Raw genomic sequence first — 19741 nt, forward strand, 5'->3', positions numbered from 1 at the left:
TACTTTTCCTAGGGCGGACAATAAACTTATCGGCCTGTAGTTTTGGGGGAATTTCTTATCTTTGCCTGGTTTGTTGAATACTATGACTTCTGCAGTTTTCCACTTTTCCGGATAGTGTTCAGTCCTCATTATACCGTTTGCAATATTTGTGAGAGCAGCTATACCTTTTCTAGGTAATTTCTTCAACATAGCATTCGTTATTTTATCACTTCCGGGAGCTTTTCTATTTTTCAAGCTTCTGATTATCTCTTTTATTTCAAATGGAGAAGTTGGTTTTTCTATTTTGTCGTCTACTGGTGGTTCGTCCATTTCTTCTTCGTTGTTCTCTACAAGATCTTCCAGCTCGTCATTATCGTCATCAGGTCTGTAATTTATTCTCGATTCTCTTTCTATCGAGTCCGCCAGTGCTTCTGCTTTATCGATATTCGTATATGCCATTCCTCTTTCTCCGTGGAGAGGTGGTATTTTAGTCTTTTCTCTTCTCAGACATTTTTGCATTTTCCATGCAGAATGATCGATAGTATTTAGTTCTTGAACTCTTTTGTTCCATCTATTTGTTCTCATGTCCTTCAGGGCATTTTTTAGAACTTGGCTGTGTCGGTTTAGATTTCTCTTATTTATATCTGTTTTGTTGAGCCTGTATGTTTTTCTTAGTCTCCGATTTTCCCTGATAAGATCTTTGATTTCTCTGGGTGTATCACCGTGTGGATGTATCGGTGCTGGTCTCGTTATTTTCTTTGTGCTCTTTTTGTAGGCATCTATTATATTCTTTTCTAGTTTATCAACTGCTCTTTCTAGGTCTTCCGGTGTGTTGATTGTCGGTATTTCTGTTACCTCCGATTGTATCAGATGGCTATATTTCGTCCAATCGGTATATTCTCTTGTTTGCATTAGTTCTCTTCTTGGCCCATCTCCTATTGTTAATTCGATGGGGTTGTGGTTAGAGGTTCCGTCCCACAAGGTCTCTATCGAGAATTCTCTAGTGATATTTTTCATAATTGCGATATCAATTATATCTGGTAATCCATTTCCGAATGCTAGGTACGTTGGTTCTTCAGGTCCAATAACGATAGCTTCATGTTTTTCAGCGAGATCTTTCAGTTTTCTGCCATTTCTGTTTTCCATCCTGCTGTTCCATTCTGGAGATTTGCAATTAAAATCTCCGATGCAGATTTTCGGGTTTGTTCCATCTAGTAAGTTGTTGATTTCTTCTTCCAATAGGTTATTTGGGGGTCTTTTATATGCTGATGTGACTTCGACTCTTTGTCGATTTATTTCAGCTACAATCGTCACTGTTTCTATTTGTGACTCGTCAGATCTTCCTTTAAAATAGTGTTTCAGATCTCGTCTGACCAGTAAGGCAACACCTCCCCCAGTGTTTGCGATTCTGTCACATCTATATATCTCATAATTCATGATATTCAATCGCGTATTTGGTTGTATTCTTGTTTCCTGTAAGGCTATAATATCAGGTTTTCTCTCTGATATTATTTCTTCTATCTCGGGTTTTCGAGTTCTGACCCCGTTTATGTTCCAGGAGACTATTTTAAGGGAATTTTTCCTAGTTGTATGTTCCATTATTTCAGTTTACTGAACATTCCTTGGAGTTTTTTCTCCATCTCTCTTTCAATTTTCAACATGATTTTGTTGAAAATTTTTTCAGTAAAAGTGTCTAAATCATCGGCGGATTCAGAGACTTTTCTGTTTTCTTTTGTTTTGTTGATCGTAGGTTTAGCTTGGGGCATTTTCGGTGTCTCCTTCTTCTGTACTGGTTTGGGTACTTCTTTTTTCTTGTCGTCTACTTTGGAGGGGGTGGGCTTCTTTTTCTCCTGGACTTTTAGAGGAATCGTGCTCTGCTGAGCCGATTTCTGGCCTGTTTTCCTCTTCCTTGTAACTAATTTGAATTCACTACATCCTTTGTAGCTTGCTGGATGGCCTTCTTCACCGCACAGAACGCATGTGGCATTTCTCTCCTCACCTTTTCTGGTAAGTTCGCAATCTTTTGTGCAATGATTGCCCAAACATTTGACGCATCTGTATGGAAAAGAGCACTTGTTTTGGGCATGTCCGTACCTCTGACATCTGAAGCATTGGCTTGGATTTTCTGCCCTTTTTTTTGATTCCACTACAATGCAGAGATTGTAGAGGCGTCTTATTTCGAAAATCTCCTTTCTCTGAGTTTTTACCAGGTATAAGGGTATAAACTTTTTGGTTTTATTGGATGTCATTCTGGACACCTCGGCGTCATGGATTCCTTGGACCTTTAGATCATTTTTTATTAAATCTAGGTCAGCATCTATTGGGAGATGTCTTATAACTGCATATATCTTTTTCTCTTCCTCCATCTGGTACGTGAAGTACTCCTTACCAATCTGGTCAAAATATTTTGTTATGTTCCTGTAGTCGTCCACAGTCGAGGCTACGATCCTGATCCCGTCTTTTACGACGGTTGCTCTGTTGTAGCTGAATTTCTTCAAGTAGAGAGCTTTTGAGATCTCTACCCAATCGGCTGTACCCATCGTCGTGATGGGTGGAATTTTATCTTTTTTAGGTAACTCCGTTGCTTTTTTTGCGGTCTCTTCGTCTGAAGATGAACTTTCTTTACGCGCGCGTTTTGTGGGCGGCGCGTTCTGGGTTTTAGCAACTTGAGTTGCAAAATTTCTCTTCTTCTCCGGTTCTGGAGCTACTTCCTGTTTGGAGGAATTTTTGGGGACCGCTACCGGCTTTGCAATGTCTGCAAATGTGGGGGATTTCTGTGCCGTATTCTGTTTTGCAATTTCAGCAAAACTAGGGGATTGAGGCGCTCTATTCTTATTAACTTCCTCTCTCAAGAGGCGTATCTCCCCGACCAACTGAGCTACGGTTTCAGTTAATTTATTTATTGGAGCCTTCAATTGCTCATTCTCTTCTTTGAGCCTTACAAGCTCCTCTGCTTCTCTATCGCTGAATTCTTCGGTGTCCGTAGCTTCCATGTAGGAGCTCTCATTGTCTGAGACCTCCGACATGGCTTTTTGTCCGTATTGAAATATATAAGGTATTTCTGTGTTATAATGAATATTGGAAATACTCACTAATATGTTACTTCTAAGCTATGTGGCTAAGTTATATATTTTCTATACTATGAGAAAAATAAATCGACTCACCAGTGATATCCGTGGAACCAGCGATCTTGGGGGTGATCTGGACTCGACACTGAACACACTGAATTTGAACGAATTTCCGCTCTATAACACATACACTTATAGAACTTACAAAAAACTTCGGAAGTTTCGTAGACGGAATCATAAATTCCGCAGCTTCGCCAGTGTACACTTTCACCTCCGCTTTCACTTTTACGGCACTGTGACACTTCGACTTTCTCGTCTGCTTTCTCTTTTATGACACTTCGACTTTCTCGTCCGCTTTCTCTTTTATAGCACTAGGAGCAATGTAGCACGTCTTCTCTTGTCAAGCGAATGACTCGATAACATACTCGAGCGCCATCCAGCAGCCAACAAGTCAAGATTGAAATTTCATGATTGCGCACGTGCGAAATGTTCAAGTATAAGTAATTTCTATTCAACACTATGGAAATAAATGATCTTTTATATGATTTCCTTGAATGAAGTATCACTCTCAATGGTAGGTATCTCTCATCCTGCTCTTCACCAAAATTGTTCAGGTCGTTTCCAATTCTATGGAATCTTTATTATGAAAATTTTTAGAAGATTTGGAAATAGCTCGGATGGAAGTTTTTCAAGATGCACCAGTTTTCTGTTAGGAATGTAATTTTTTAACAATTGTATAAAGCCCATTTGCAACAGCCGAGAATGCTCTAGAGAATTTACCCGTGAATTCTCTGCAGCTACATACGTACTTTCGGTAGAATTCATTGTTCAGTTGCATAAAAAAAATCTCTGCCGTTTTCTTGCCAAAATTTTGTAGAGTTCTCCAGAGAATTCTCGGCTGTTGCAAACGGGCTGAAGAAATGAGATTTCGATAGGCAGCAAAATTTTTGAAACTCGTTATTCATTTATGGGGAGTCTCTAACTTCACATAAATTCAGTGAATCAAAGACAGTTTTTTTTATTGTGACTATGCTTATACAAATCGATTAATATTTCAAATTGCGTTATTTGCAATGTAAAAAAAATGTTGTCCAGCATGTCCCAAATTTGAGATGATATGACATCATTTTTCAAATGACAATCCTGGTCTTTTATGACTATAAATATATATAATATTCCTTGTCGTTACAAAGTTTTTTTTTTATTTTTGTATAGCATTCTGTCCGATTTTTCCAAAAAAGCTGTTTCTCACAAAAAAACAATCTAATAATATCGTCACTCGTTACGAATGTCTTTCTTCTGATTTTTATCTTTTTAACATTTTTGGTTGACAAATCCTCTGGACTTTCAAATTTCAAACTTGAATTAGGTATTTCATTGGGTTGAATCAGAATCCTTCATATTCGAATCAGTAGATGTATGTTAAATATCTTTTCAATGACAAAAAATAAGAATTCAGTATTTGGTTCGCATGTATAAAGTTCAGGAATAGTCATAAGAAAATTAGATTCATAATTCAGAAAAATTATTGATCATGTCTTGTTTCGGATATGGAAAACTCGATTTTACATTTTCTCACATTTAACTTATCCCAATTTCATTTATGTTCGAGAATATATCGAACAAAAAAACTCTCGCTGATCGAGTTTATTCCAATTTGAAGTCTTGCACCGTATAAATAATCTACAAGAAACTCACATTAGTCTGTACTTACCTACTATTTGTGTATTTAACATATCTGTCTGATTTGAAAAGCAAAAACACTAAAAAAAACACAAATTTCTTTTTTTGCAGCTTGCCGCCAGATGGAATTCGGAGTACAGGGAATATTCGGTCCGTCTGACCCCGTTTTAGGGGCCCATATTCAAAGTATGTGCGAGGCTTTGGACGTCCCTCACCTGGAAGCCCGAATAGACTTCGAACCCCACTCGAAAGAACTTTCAATCAATCTTCATCCATCTCAGGAACATATGAATAAGGCGTTTAAAGACTTGATGACGTTTTTGAATTGGACGAAAGTGGCTATAATTTACGAGGAAGATTATGGTAAGGATAGCATGAATATTATATCGAATGTTTAAAAGAGGTGAGAGATCTTATTGAAAGTATTGAATTGGTAACCTCACCCATACGATCGTCTAGTAGAACTGCATAATCATAATATATCTTTTTCTAGTTCTGAATATACTACACTGATGATTTATGTTCATTTACAATCAAAAAGCAATTGAACACATATACAGGGTGGGCTTTTTAAAACGCGGAATAAATTCATTTCGAAAAAATGCTAGGACACGTCGATTTTTGTTTCGAGGGGGTTTCGAGGTCAAATTCACAACTACATCGCTTCAACCCTTGTGTTAGAACAACAACTCCTAAATTTTCAATGAGGAAGATGAGGTAAATTTCACCTCGTTTAGCATATTGGTTTTTTCTTCATTTGATTCTTGAAATATTGACTTTTGAATTTGAAACAACTATGGTATTGTCGTCAAGCAAGCTGTCTGAATCGAGGGAATTTATTCATTTATTTTGTAGATTTGATGAAACTCCATAACTGCCAATAATGTTCATTTCTCTCATCAACAATGAAAAATAAAGAAATAATTTCAATTCTTTCTGCCAAAGAATAAACCATTTTCACCTTAATTGTTGAAGAAAGTAAGAACCAATAATAATTATTTCGTTGTCTAATGTTGACAATTAACGGTCACCATCGTAACCAGAGAACAAATTAGTCGAATAATTGATGATTTCACATAACTTGGTTAGCGGAATGACTGGTACTGTACGTAATTCAAAAGAGAATATCTCTAAAACGAATGAATTAAATGAGAAAAAATTTAATACGCTGAATTCAGCATAAAAAGGCCTTTCAAATGAGGTATCACTCACCCTATCTTTCATATGCAAAATTTAGGGGTTGGTTTTCTAACACTAGTTAGGGTTGAAGCGATATAGTTGTAAATTTGTGTTTAAAAGTGGTCCACCTCGAAACAAAAATCGACGTGTCCGAGCATTTTTTCGAAATAAATTTATTTTGCCCGTTATCTCGTCTGTTTCGTTTTAAAAAGCCCAGCCTGTACAGTCCCTGACCAAATTATTAGACGCATTGATTCGATGCAAAATCTCAATTGAACACGCTTTGAAATTGGTTATTAGGTTATTGGTTTTTGAATATTGAATTATTAAATTGAATGTATATGTTATATATACATCAGCTGTAAATGGATTTCACATATAATATAGCATATTCAATAAAAAATATTGATTTTATTGATGTTTCAACATAGTTGGAAATTAAATTCTAATATTTTGCTGAACTATTAATTGTTCGGTTTGCTGCATTCGTGGATGATGATTTCATATGTGGATTATCGAAATAACGTCCGAACCTGCAGCACGCAAGACGTCCTCTGGAAGTACTGATTCATACTTTAGTACTAATATGACAACATCAAAAATAAATGCCAAATAGAACAATTTAATGAAAGCCCTATATAAAACTGACATTCTGTGGAACTGAAATTCAAATATTTTGCTTTTTTTGAAAATCTGTTTCAATATTTGAAAAAGCCACAAAAAACCCAACTGATGCGTGTGCTTGTACATACAGTATTACTGCACACATTTTCGGTTTTAGTTGCATTTCAGATGCCTGAAGATGCTCTCATTTTTGAAGGGATCGAAAAATATGTAGCAAGTTCGAATATTATAATTAAATTGGAGACGACACGAAGAAGGTTTTCTTTTGTTTATTTAACTATTTCCTATGAATTACATCTATATATTTAGTAATACCCTGCTTTCCCCCTATATTTTCTTCTGCACTAGGATGTAGAACATTACCTACTTAAATCATTTTTCCTGCCCGGTAAATCGACAAAGATACACATGAAAAAATAGAACGAAAATGGTAAGAGCTGAAAATTATTATTTACTCCAAACAAACTGTAAACACTTGAAACACGTGAAAAAAAAAGAATTTGAAAAATTTGCTCATTGTGCTTGGCGCAGAACCTGTTCAATACAAATACTGTTGATTACCAGAATAGATCCAGCAGTCGAGTTTCCTACTTTATTGGTAAAAATTGAGCTTCTTCAATATAACTTTGTTATCGCTTCAATCATAATATTATACAATGATATTATAGGTCCTTTCGATTGCATAGGAAGTACACTCTGTGTAATTTGCACTCGATTTTAGTATTCTGTTGCTGATCTGATTTACACCAGTGTAGGGGAAGAGTTTATCTACATCTAGTCAAAAGGAGAAGTAATATTAGTGTTCTGCAAAAATGCAAAATTTCATGTTGATGTTACGGGCGTCACAGTAGTCTACTTCAAAATGTATACGATTAAATTTATTTGCGGTAAGTTCAAAACTTCACACAAGAGGATCAAAAAGTAACAAATTTCCTGAGAAATGTAACCATAGATTCAATCAAAATTAATAGTCTATGAGCGTAACAAACAAACTTCAGTGATTTTTTCATTCTTTTGCTTGAATCTGCTGATTCAACGTGCAGTGTAGATTACCCTACACCAAGAAACAAACGAAAGGACCTATTTTACATGGAATCTTATAGTTGGGGAGCCGAAGAAGGAAATTCGGGATTTACTCGATCGTGTCAGATTAATTTAAGGGGACATACCTTGGATCCTGTAGAGTACCTCTACCAAAAATTAGACCTGTATATAGGGGGAATTGTCTAAGACAGCCTGTCAGAATAGTAAAAAAAAACGATCATTGTACATACTCGAGCGTGTCAGATTAAGATATGTGTGGTTAATTACATGTTGACAAGTATATATTCTCTTAATCTGACAATTTAAGCGTGTGGAAAATGTATGGGAGGGCGCCAAAGTTGCAAAAAAAACTCATCACGTGTACATTCTCGAGCACGGTGGCGTTTTTTCTTATTTTGAAGCTAATGATCTAAGAATAACGAAAACAAATATAATCTGAATTGTTTTAGCAAGTCGAAACAATAAAAATTGGCTATAAAGGTCACAAAACTCAGTTTTTTTGATTTTTTGAATTATCTCCTCCCCTGGACTTCAAATCTTTTTCGCATTCATTATAAGAGTTGTAGAGAATAACATCTTCTACATAATTTGTCTGAAGCTATTTTTTCTACGTTTGAACATTTTCGAGATATATAGCGATGAATGTACATGAGACAGGGTTTCTACATTGACTTTGCCCTTTCGCATGTGTGGCTAAGCTCCTCGCCTTATCACCCGCTAACTCGAGAACGGTTGAGAGTATGTAAAATTGCTTCAGACAAAAGTTGTGTAGAATTATATTATCTACAACTTTCATGATGGATACAAAAACGATTAGAGGTACAGGCCGGGAAATATTCGAAAAAAGAGCATTTTTATCATCTTCAAAGTATCAGATTAAGAAAACCCCCTGATTAGTGTCAGATTAATGGGTCAAAACGTTTACAACACCGAGATTAACCATCTGTATAAAAATGTGACACGCTCGAGTATGTACAAATAACGATTTTTTTTTACATTTTTTTACATTTTCAAAGGACCGCTGTGACCTTGCATCACGTCCAAATTGTCACTCCCTTGAAAAGTAGCTTCCTTTCCAATGAACATATCCTCCAAAAGTCTGACACGCTGGAATTTTTTTTTCCATTTTCAACCCTTCCCGTACGGCCAGTCCCACCGCGCAAACTGTCAGATACGCATGAATTCATTATCAGAGACAAGTAGGGCGTATTCAGTATCTTAATCTGAGACGCTCGGGTACACCTAACAATTTTTTTTTTACATCTTTGAGACCCTGCAGACGCTTTCCCCACCGCTGAAAGAGCATACATCATAGAACCTTTTCCTCTTTCTACCATATAATCTTCAAAATCCACTAGGTCTCCACGACGCTCAAGCAAATCCCGATTTAGCATCGTCGGCTCCCTAACTATTATCACCAAAAAACACAAAAAAATACCAAACTACTACTAATAGATGTATCGAAAAATTAATCGAAACCAGAGTTGGGCAAATGTTTCGCGTGGAACATAATAAATAATTAATGCTAGAGAATAATACGTGCGGTGTAGCCATTTCATTTATTTATTTATATTTTCCACAGTTACCAAGTTGCTCTTTCTAAGCATGCCTCCCTGATTAATAAGTTTGTAAAACCAGCGCACTGGGGTTTCCGAGATAATCATGCATGCACATACGAGCTTCCAACATGCTAGGAAGAAAAACAAAACTCGTTTTGGGAGCCCGTCGAAAAATCCCTCAATTACACAGACATGAGGCAGAAACGAACTCTGTAACAATTACAAACGTGATTTTCCACAAGCTGCATGATACGAGAGGAGCCGTTAGGAATTCATCATCTGACCCGTACACAAATTATTTTGAACAGGCCGTTAAATATATTCACGGACGTCATGGACAGAAGCATTTCGGCAATTTTGTATTAATGAACTTGTCCGTGGCGCGAGAAAATTTCAATTAGTAATTCGTTGTGCACTTCGCCAAAAAATTGAATATCCCAGTTCCCAGTTGTCAGTAGGCAAAGCACGTGGATTTTATTCGCTACAATCCGTATCGGGCGAGCAGCAATCGATGCTGAAAATTGAATTTTCTTTGCCGAGAAAGGTGCGAAATTTTGGGGACCATCCGGTGTTTATTATTCAGTATTTCGGTATTCTGCCATATTCCGTTCCTTTATCATGGAAAATCCGAGTACAAACGAAACGAATACCTTTGATTTAGCACTTGATGAAAAATGCATAAAAGTGCCAAAATTCAATGACATGATGAGTCGCGCCAGTTTCTAAAATGGAATATTTTCATAGGAGCACGCATTTTGTGTGAACTTATCATAGACACTATTTTTGCGATGCAATCTTTCGAAGAAAATCACCTTAAAAATAATAATCGCCGAAATCGATGGCTGAATAAAAATTAAAAAAACAAAACAGCGTGTTTCTTCGTATTTAGAACCAACTTATTTGAGCCTCGATTTTTTCATGTAAGTCCTAAAATTTCGCTAAGAATTCACAATAATAATTAACCGAGTTACAATAGAATTACTGTATGATTCATCCAGTCTATTCTGAAAAATGTGCAAATTCTGAATGAGAACTGCTGCAGTGAAATGAACTCAATAAAAATAATACACTGCGCAAAAAAATTAACGCACATTCTGAAAATCTCAATTGTAATAAAAGTTAACTCTACATTGACTTTATAACTTATTTGTTATGTTCTCTCGGGAAGGTTTTGAACGAAAGAAGACACATTAAAAGGAAGAAAAATTCAGGATTTCAACAAATCTCATGTGAAAGAAGAGAAATGAACAATTTTCAAAATACTGAAATGCTGATAAGTGATTTAATACTTGGTATTTCCACCCCTTGCGTTAATTACAGCTCGGCAACGACGGTTTATACTCAAAATGAGTGATCTTAAAATGTTCTGATCTACTCCTTCCCAGATTTCTCCGAGTTGGATTCCTAAGTCATTAAGAGTAGCTGGATGATTTTCTGAACTTCTCAGCCTTCTATTGAGGTTGTCCTAAACCTGCTCAATCGGATTGAGATCTGGACTTCTTGCTGGCCATTCCATTCGAGAGACTTCAACCTCTTCAATGTACTCCTGAACGATACGCGCACACGATGGGGTCTGGCATTATCGTCCATAAAAATGAAATTTTCACCAATGTATGGGGCAAATGGCACTACATGCTCTTCAAGAATGTTCCTTATATACTTATCAGCATTCATAGCTCCATTATCAACGACCACTAGGTCTGTGCGAGCAATCAAAGATATTTCACCCCATACCATAATTGATCCTACCCCGAAACCAGTAGTATTCAGGAAATTGCACTGAGCATATCTTTCATGTGGACGTCTGTATACAAGAGAACGTCGCGTCGATCACAATGGTAGAGGCAGAATCTAGACTCATCTGTGAATAGAACTCTTTCCCAATCGTCCTCTTCCCAATGGATATGCTCTCTCGCAAAATCCAAACGATGGGCTGGGGTAAGAGCTGGGCCTCTTGCCGCGACACGAGGCCTTAAATCATATTCTCTGAAGGCGATTTCTTATTGTCTGAGTGCTAATTTGCACCTCATGAGTTTGCTCAAGCTGAATTTGAAGGAGGCGAGCGGTTGCAAACCCTTGTCTCAACGAAGAAACTCTCAAGTAACGTTCTTGAATGGCAGTTGTTACCCGCGGTCTACCCTGTCCTGGTCTTCGGACATTCATACCTGTCTCCCTGAATCGCTGCAACATTCTGGACACACTTGTATGAGAAACTCCAAACCTTTCTGCCATTCTTGTGTAAGTCCACCCTTCTTCTCGCAAAACTAACGCATGAGTACATTCCTCTTGGGTCAAATTGCGTGTTTCGCGTTGCATAGCGATCGAGTATAGAAAATCAAACGAAAGAAAAACTATTGATCACTAGGATTGGGCCTCTATGACCAAGTACTTCCTATCAGCAAATCTTTCTCTTCAGGCTACGATTAAAGCACTGACCTCCCATGTCATCGATTCTAAGATTATGTGAGTGAATACTCGACAATAGTCTGTTTAGTCTGGGTTACCGGTCACTCGGGTATCAAAGGTGATGAGAAATCCTACTTAACACTGCAATATCTAAGAAGAATCTGGCTCTCAGCAGAAATATTGTAGACCTCCTTACTGGAAGTAACTTCATTGAAAACATTTCAGGTACTGTAGTTCATTAGAGCTCCGTAACTAGATGGTGAGCTGTAAATGTCACAGGGTTGAAACAACTCTGTTGTGGAAAAGAATGGATCTCAAGGTCGCAGATCTCAGTGCAGAAACCCCTTTAAAATTTACAATCTACAATTGATTATCTAAAAAATACAAGATAATTGCCAAATATCTATTTGATTTTCGGAGAATCTTGTTTTCAAACTACGTGTACTGCACGAAGACGCTCAATTTCTCATATTGAAAAATATTGCGCAATATTATACACAACATTATTGAACGTCTATAGGGACACAACCATAACCCTCAACATCAAAAACTCGCATCAACATTACGAAACTTCGTGTGGTATAACTTCACGCAAACATTCCTCAAACCTTCCTCCATCTAATTAGTGCTTAACTCCTCAGGTCTATTCAAACTACAGGACATGATGAAAGCCCCGGCCACTGCCAAGAATGAGATGTATATCAGACAAGCGAGTCCCTCATCCTATCGGCAAGTCCTTAGGGAGATAAGGCAGCGTGAGATCTTCAAGATGATCGTCGACACGAATCCAAGGAACATACAGACCTTCTTTAGAGCGGTAAGTTGAGAAGGTATGAATGCCATGTCTGGCGGATGAAACGGACGTTTTTACGTGGTTTTTCTCGGTTGGAATTAACGACTAATATTGGTTTGGATGAGATATACCATAGAGTATCATAGAAGATATACACGGTCGTTCAAAAGTCTGGAAACCGTGAATTTATTTCCCGCACTTGTGGAAAATTGGTCTTTAGTAATTTCGCTCGAAGAATCGAATGGGACAATCAGATTTTTGGCCCGACGAGGCCTTATACGAGAGATGAGGGCCAACTTTGTTTTTTCAAATGACAACCCTTTTTTTTCATTGCAGAGTCGGACTCAGCGGGAAATTTTTTATCCGAAATGGTTAAAACCAAGAATATTTTCGTCCAGTTTTGGGCCCAACACAGCGTTAGAGGTCCTATCGGGCTCAAAATCTGACTGCCGAGATAAATTACTAAGGACCTCAGTATCAATTTCTGCATCCTGGTCTGAATGATTCAGATACTGAACAATAAACGCTGCACAGGGCCCAAAAATTGACGAAAAAAATTTTTGGTTCCAACCAATTCGGATGTTAAATTTCCCGCTGAATCCAACTCAGTAATAAAAAATAATGGTTAGCAAAAATCTGCGCGAAATAAATTCACCGTTTCTAAAGTCTTGGAGCACCCCGTACCAAGGCTCTCAAAAGTACAAGAACGGCTAACTAACTCAGGCGAAGGGCATATTATGGCAAGGAAATTTATAATGAAAATTTTTCTTGTGTTTCCTTTGTATGATGACTCTTAATTTCACCTTGTCCTTGACGATGAATCGAAGATCATTTAAATGGGATCATACACTATTGATACCAGAAATGAAAAAGGCCGAAAAGTCTACATTCGTACGTGACCTACCGACACCTGCCTTTTTTTGTTGTGTTCCCCGGAAGGCACAGAGTGTCCCAATTCTATGCTCTACTAAAGCATCTCGAGAACTATATGACTAAGGTGCGTTTGCACCAAACGCACTTAGTGTTAAGTGTCCCTTAAAATGAACCCTCAACTTAAATTACGTTGCACCAACTGTTAAGTGACATTTAAAGGGCTAAAGCTAGCCTTAAATTTAAGCGCTTCTGTAATGACTAGGTACTTAGGTATTTAAGGGCGGGATTCTAACCTAAAATAATTTGTTGAACTCATAAACTGACTGCAGAACTGCTGTGGTTTTTCTAATAACGTCAAGTACCATTTATTTGACAATCCATTTCATCATCAATAAAAATGCTAATTCAGCAACAAAAAGTTGTCACTCTTTGATAATCTAATATGTATATAAAATTCTCGTGTCATAGTTTTCGTTACCATACTCCTCCGAAACGGCTTGACCGATTTTGATGAAATTTTTTGTGCTTATCCGGTATCTATGAGAATCGGCCAACATCTATTTTTCATCCCCCTAAATGTTAGGGGTAGTCCACCCCTAAATTTTTTATTTCATTTTTTGGACAAAATTTTTAATTTCTATTTTTTTATGATACAACATACAAAAATACATACAATCCTCAATTTTCACCCTTCTACGATCAACCCTTATTTTTTAATAGCAATTTTAGTAATTTAATCATTTTTTTTTAGAAATTACTAGGAAATTATTTATATGGCAAAACAACGTTTGCCGGGTCAGCTAGTAATATAATAGTTTACTTGACACTGACTGACAGGACAATAAAGTTAGGGATATGAAATGACAACGATCATCGGCAACCTGCCAACCAATGAAAAGGCTTTATTGGACTAGAATGAAGTTGCACCAAAATAAAAAACTGAAATATCACTAGATATCAAAACTTAAGGGCCCTTTACTTAAGATTCTGTTAAGCCGTAGTCGTGCAACTGGCAATAAAATTAAGCGTCCATTAACTTTAAACTACGCTTAGTTAAGTGCTCCTTTCAAGGGAGATTGGTGCAAACGGGCCTTAGAGAAAACATCTCCGAGGATCCTCAATTTTTTTTTTTCGAAATATAATAACAAGATATCAGAGAACAGATAATAGATATCCTAATTCGTTTTCCAGTTACGGGGAGTTTCTCAAAAATTAATGTTTAAAATATTTCGCAATAATTTGGTTTATGTCCGAGATGTTCGAGAAATTCCAGAACATTGTTTTCAGAAATTTTTATGTTTTATGTGATACTCATAACGGATCATAGAAATGACCATTTCAGAGATAGATGAGAGTAGGTGTTTTTTAAATGGGACACACTGTATTTTTCAACGCAGTTTTTTAGTAGCAGATTTGTCTAGAAGCATCTTCTTATCGGTTTTCAGAAATATCATCTGTTACAAAGATATTCAGTTTTTCGATCTCACTCTTGAAATGGGACACACCATTTATCGTGATATTCAAGTCAGTTTGGGTCTGTTGTGTAATTCTACTACACACTCGTCTCAATCGATAAAGATAATATCATATAAGAAGGAGAAATTATCTCAAAGTTTTAATTTAATGAAGAATACAAATAAATTCCTAACTTCAATTTAGAAATAATTGCACTAGAGTAACTCGAATACCTCGAACAGATATGTTTAGCGATATGTATGCAACAGACATTTTGCAGAAACGTTCTGTAACAGAAAAACGAAGCAAGATATTTACGATCAGATTTGTGATATCTAATTTATTTGGAGAAAAAAGATAGGAGGTGCTAGAAGATGCTTATAGCTATCGAGATGCACTCAGTGAGCATTGAATTTGGGACACCCTATACAACTAGCGAATAGTGGAAAGTGGAAATAACTCTGCTGAAAAATCTAGGAAAAAATGTTTCGAGAACAAGTCGAGGTCAAATATAATTTTTCGAACTTTTAATCTCGGAAATGTGAAGCAAGGGAAATTTCACATTCTGATATGATTTGGCTAGTGCCAATTTCTTGTAGTTTCATCTTGCGGAGACATCAAGGTCAATAAAAGCATTCATTTCGGAAACTTGAATTTTTCGTCTGTTTCCATTTTCGACGTAAAAACTTTCCTGTTCCAAAAATCATATTTGATTTCGAATGACCTTGAAGGTTATGTTCACTGTCGTATTTGAAGTCACCATCGGAAAGCCAGGAAAAAATGTTGCCTCCATAGAAAGTGACTTAAGAATTGGAATACCCTGTATTACCTACTTGAAATACTTCGATTATCTCATGATTATACAGGGTGTCTGTAAACAAATGCGAAGGACTTAGGGAGATGATTCCTCGATGAAAATAAGCAGGGGTTGTTCCTATGAATTTTTCTTAGATCGACCTCCCTTTCAAGATACAGCCTTTGGAAGGACAGTTTTCAAATTTTTTTACGGGTTCTAAAAAACATTTAGTCATAAAACTATACATAATATGAAGCACTAAGTAGATGTTCCTCTCACAATTTCTTTAGATTTCATAACTTTATTATTAGTGGTTGAAAATAACAACCCCTTATGAATTTCCCTCAAAAATTGTTTTCGGGGAATAGATTTTCGAAAAATAAAATTATTTTATGGTTTCCATTCAATTCTTGGGAAAAAAAGTCTCTTGCGAAATTTCGATACAGTCGATACTTTTCTCGGAATAAATAAATACTAACAAGCAATTTTTATCACTGTTCATTCCATTTCATCGTATGAGGATATAAGTGTTCCATAGAATGACTATTTCCCGCTAAAATACATGCTGTTATTGTTATTTTCAACCCCTAATAATAAAGTTATGATATCTAAAAAATTGTGTGAGTAATATCTCCTTAGTGCTTCATATTATGTATAGTTTTATGACTCAGTGTTTTTTAGAACCCGTAAAAAAATTAAAACTGTCAACTCGTCATCGACTTCCAATGGCTATATTTTAGAAGGGAGGTCGATTTAGCAAAAAATGTATAGGAACTACCCCTGCTTATTTTCATCGAGAAATCATCTCCCTAAGTCCTTCGCATTTGTTAACAGACACCCTGTATACTCATTTCGTGAGCACCGAGTGGGAGAAATAAGAGGGGAAAATCAGCTGATTAAGAGGGTTGAGGAATCCGATGGGATTATGAGGTCATACGTAGTCAAAGTCGAAAACGGTGCTATTTTCCTGTTGTTCTGAAAATATTGTAAAATAGAAGTCGAAAATAAAAGGATAAGAGAAAATATATGTTTGCTCATTTACACCCTTTTGTGACACGGTCTAACCGTTATAGACAGTCGCGACAACGCAACGGTGAAATACCCTTTATGAATGTGTGTAAGCGACGGAGTCACTTGTATTGGTATATTGCTTTTTGTGGCGATAGTTGATGAAGATATATGAAATTCCCTAAAAAAATTTACTAATATTTCGAAACATTCTTCATTTGACTTTCCGAACTTCTCATGAAATATTATCAATTGAAACGTTTCCTTCTAATCGAATCTCCAACATGAAGTGAATTCAACTGTTGTTTGATTGATTTCGTTCTCACTGAATATGCATTATATCAAAACTCATATGTCATCATCATCTAGTATATTTAATGACCTACTATGAACAAACATCATCATTATTATTAAATATTACTACATCCTTTCCGACCCAAACATGCAGCTTACTCCACAAATTCATTTCCGGTAATGCAATTCAATATTCCATTAACAATTCAGTGAAATGCATTACTGATTTTTGCAGAAGATATATATATCGTACGTTAGTTTATTCTATGGAGAGACAAAACGGACTTATGAAACGATAACACATACAGTTGGGGAGCCGACGATCTGATAATAAATTCATGTTAAACTGACAGTTGGTGTGGTGGGGCTGGCGTTGAAAATGGTAAAAAAATTTTTTTTCGAGTGTGTCACAGGATATGAGACCTTGGAACATACAAATATGGAATGGATATTGACCTGCTATGAATAAATTTGTTGTGGTACAAACCAAAAATTATAGAGTAGAAAGATAGGAAACGAAGCGACTAAATACAGTGACTCTAACGAGACAGTTGCGACAATTGTGGTCTCGTTTTAGCAAGAATATGGCGGATTTGGTCACGTGACGTGACGTGACGTGAGCCAATCCGCATTCCGAATTAGAGATCATAGCTTTGAAATCTGTGCTTCTAAGCCGCAATATTCTTGCTAAATTTCCAATTGTCGCCACTGTCTCGTTACAGTCACTGTACGACTAAAGTGATGTGAGCGCCATCTGTGTTTCAAATGTGTTTTTGAGGCCCTAAGACTGGTTAAAATATCAATTCGAGGGACATTTACAGAAAAATATGAAATTTTCTGAGATTTCAGATGGCCATTTTGATCAAAGAGTTAGAATGTTTTGATTCTCGTACCGCCTTTTGTTTATGAAGCTCGTTCTAGTTACTGATTTGTCTTATTTCTTGGTGAAAACCTCAAAATATCGTTCGAAAATTATTGTATGGTGAAGAACTGTGGATCATACACAGTACAATCTGTATCGTACATTCCGAATTCTACAAAACCTAATCGTTACATATTCAGTTACATTGAAATTTTTTTTTGTCAAATCCGAGCATTTTTTAATCAGATTAATTTTTTTTTACAGTTATTTATTATCTTGTGCACCTTTGTTTTGTCATAACTCATTATCCATTCTTTTAGTGCTCTTTTGAAGGAAATTTTATCCTTTTTATTCTCTAATTCTTGAGGCACTAAATCAAATATTCTGGAGGCAATGTAACTGCAGCATCTCTGGCCTATTCTCTTAATTGATCTTGGACGTTCAAAAGCACGTGCCATTGCTCGTGTTTGGTGTTGATGCTGCTTTTTTTTGACACGTATTTTTCCCTCAAAAACATTCAAAATAATCCTGTGTGCAAACAGTTGCCTGGGTACTCTGGTCAACTCATAAAGTGCTTTGGTGGGGAAGGATATCTCCTTTTTATGGATCACTTTCAAGAAATATTTTTGAATGACATCCAACGTTTTTTTATGGCAGTCTAGTACACCACCCCAACCAATTATTCCATATGACAACTGTGACTGTACCAGAGCATTGTAATGGATGTTAAGATGTTTCAAGCTGTCAATTGTTTTCCTCAAAAATCTGAATTTATCTAGAATTCCCCTCAACTTTTTCGTCAAATATATCATATGAAAAAAATAAATTTCAATAGAAGGGTTGGGACTGTGAAACTATGGGTTGAATCTATGCAGTTTTGAATTCCATCTTCTCCCCTGGAAAGAAAGATTTTTTTTTTTTTTTTGGTGTAGCAGGGGGAAAATCTGCAAGTTAAACGAACCACCCTGTCCTGAGGGGGAACAAGTGTGGGGTTTCTCACTCTCCTGAGCTCGAGACCCACTAAAAACCCTTAACTGCTTCTTGAATTTTGTTTCCGGGCATTTGCCTATAAACCGTCCATCTCAGTCGGTTTTCTTCTCGCACACTATCGTGCTGGGATGTATGTGTTTATCCTCTATTGGATTAACACTTTATTGAATTTTTCAATAAGTTTCTGTTGTTATTTTAATCTCTTTTTAATTGATCTCTTGGTCTCCTTCGGTAAATTCGCATTCTCCTTTTGTCTTCCTCTGGGTCGTAGTCCACTAGTATCCCGAGTTCTTGATTCGGATGGTTTTTCGCTATTTCGAATAATTTCTCTGCTTTTCTGTTCATGAATTCCGTTATGGTTTCCCATTTCAGGTCCCTATAAATCTGTCTATTCCTGACAAACCAAGGTGCATCTATTGCACATCGTAGCAGCTTGTTTTCAGTGGCCAGAATTCTTTTGATATGGCTCTTTGCCGCGAAACCCCAGGCAACTGATCCATAATTCAGTTGAGGCCTAGCAACGGCTTTGATTATCTTCAATTTTGTCTCGTTAGACATGTGGCTTCTTCTTCCCATCAGAGAGTAGAGTCTATTCATCGCTGCTTTCGTTTTGTCGATTAATTGTTTGATATTACTTTTCCAAGTTAGTCCTTCGTCGAGCGTTATTCCTAAATATTTGGCTTCAGTTTTCCAGTCGATTTCTTCGCCATCAACTTCGAGTTTCGTTGTGGGTCGCAGTCTTCTCTTCTGTAGTAATATTGCTTGGCTCTTTTGTCCATTGAGCTTGATTTTCCACTTTATGCACCAGTCATTTGTTTCGTCAATCGTTTCTTGTAGAACTCGTTCTATTACTTCTGGGTTGCGGTATCGTAATATATAACGTTAGCATGGTTCTTGGATTCCTCAGAATATCGTGAATGTATATGTTGTACAGAAGTGGCCCAAGCACTGACCCTTGGGGTACTCCAGCCTCTAAAACTCTTGTTGTGGAGCATTCTTCTTCCACTTTCACGTGAAATCTTCTATTTTTGAGATAATTCCGGATCAACTTGCATATTGTGATCCAATATCCAGCACTTCTCATCTTATATATTAATCCTTCATGCCATACTCTGCCGAATGCTCTGG

At 36.7% G+C, this 19741-nt stretch overlaps 1 protein-coding gene across 1 annotated transcript in view; it reads left to right on the forward strand.

Annotated features, from left to right (window-relative positions):
• The window catches only part of LOC123323010 (glutamate receptor ionotropic, kainate 2), a 540373-nt gene that overhangs the window by 327052 nt on the left and 193580 nt on the right, over positions 1 to 19741 (forward strand). Inside the window, exons 4-5 of the mRNA XM_044911184.1 lie at positions 4842 to 5093; positions 12184 to 12359. Coding sequence (XP_044767119.1) covers positions 4842 to 5093; positions 12184 to 12359 — 428 coding nt within the window. The remainder of the gene's footprint in view (positions 1 to 4841; positions 5094 to 12183; positions 12360 to 19741) is intronic.

This window comes from Coccinella septempunctata, chromosome 1 (assembly GCF_907165205.1).
Source record: "Coccinella septempunctata chromosome 1, icCocSept1.1, whole genome shotgun sequence".
Lineage (NCBI taxonomy): Eukaryota > Metazoa > Arthropoda > Insecta > Coleoptera > Coccinellidae > Coccinella > Coccinella septempunctata.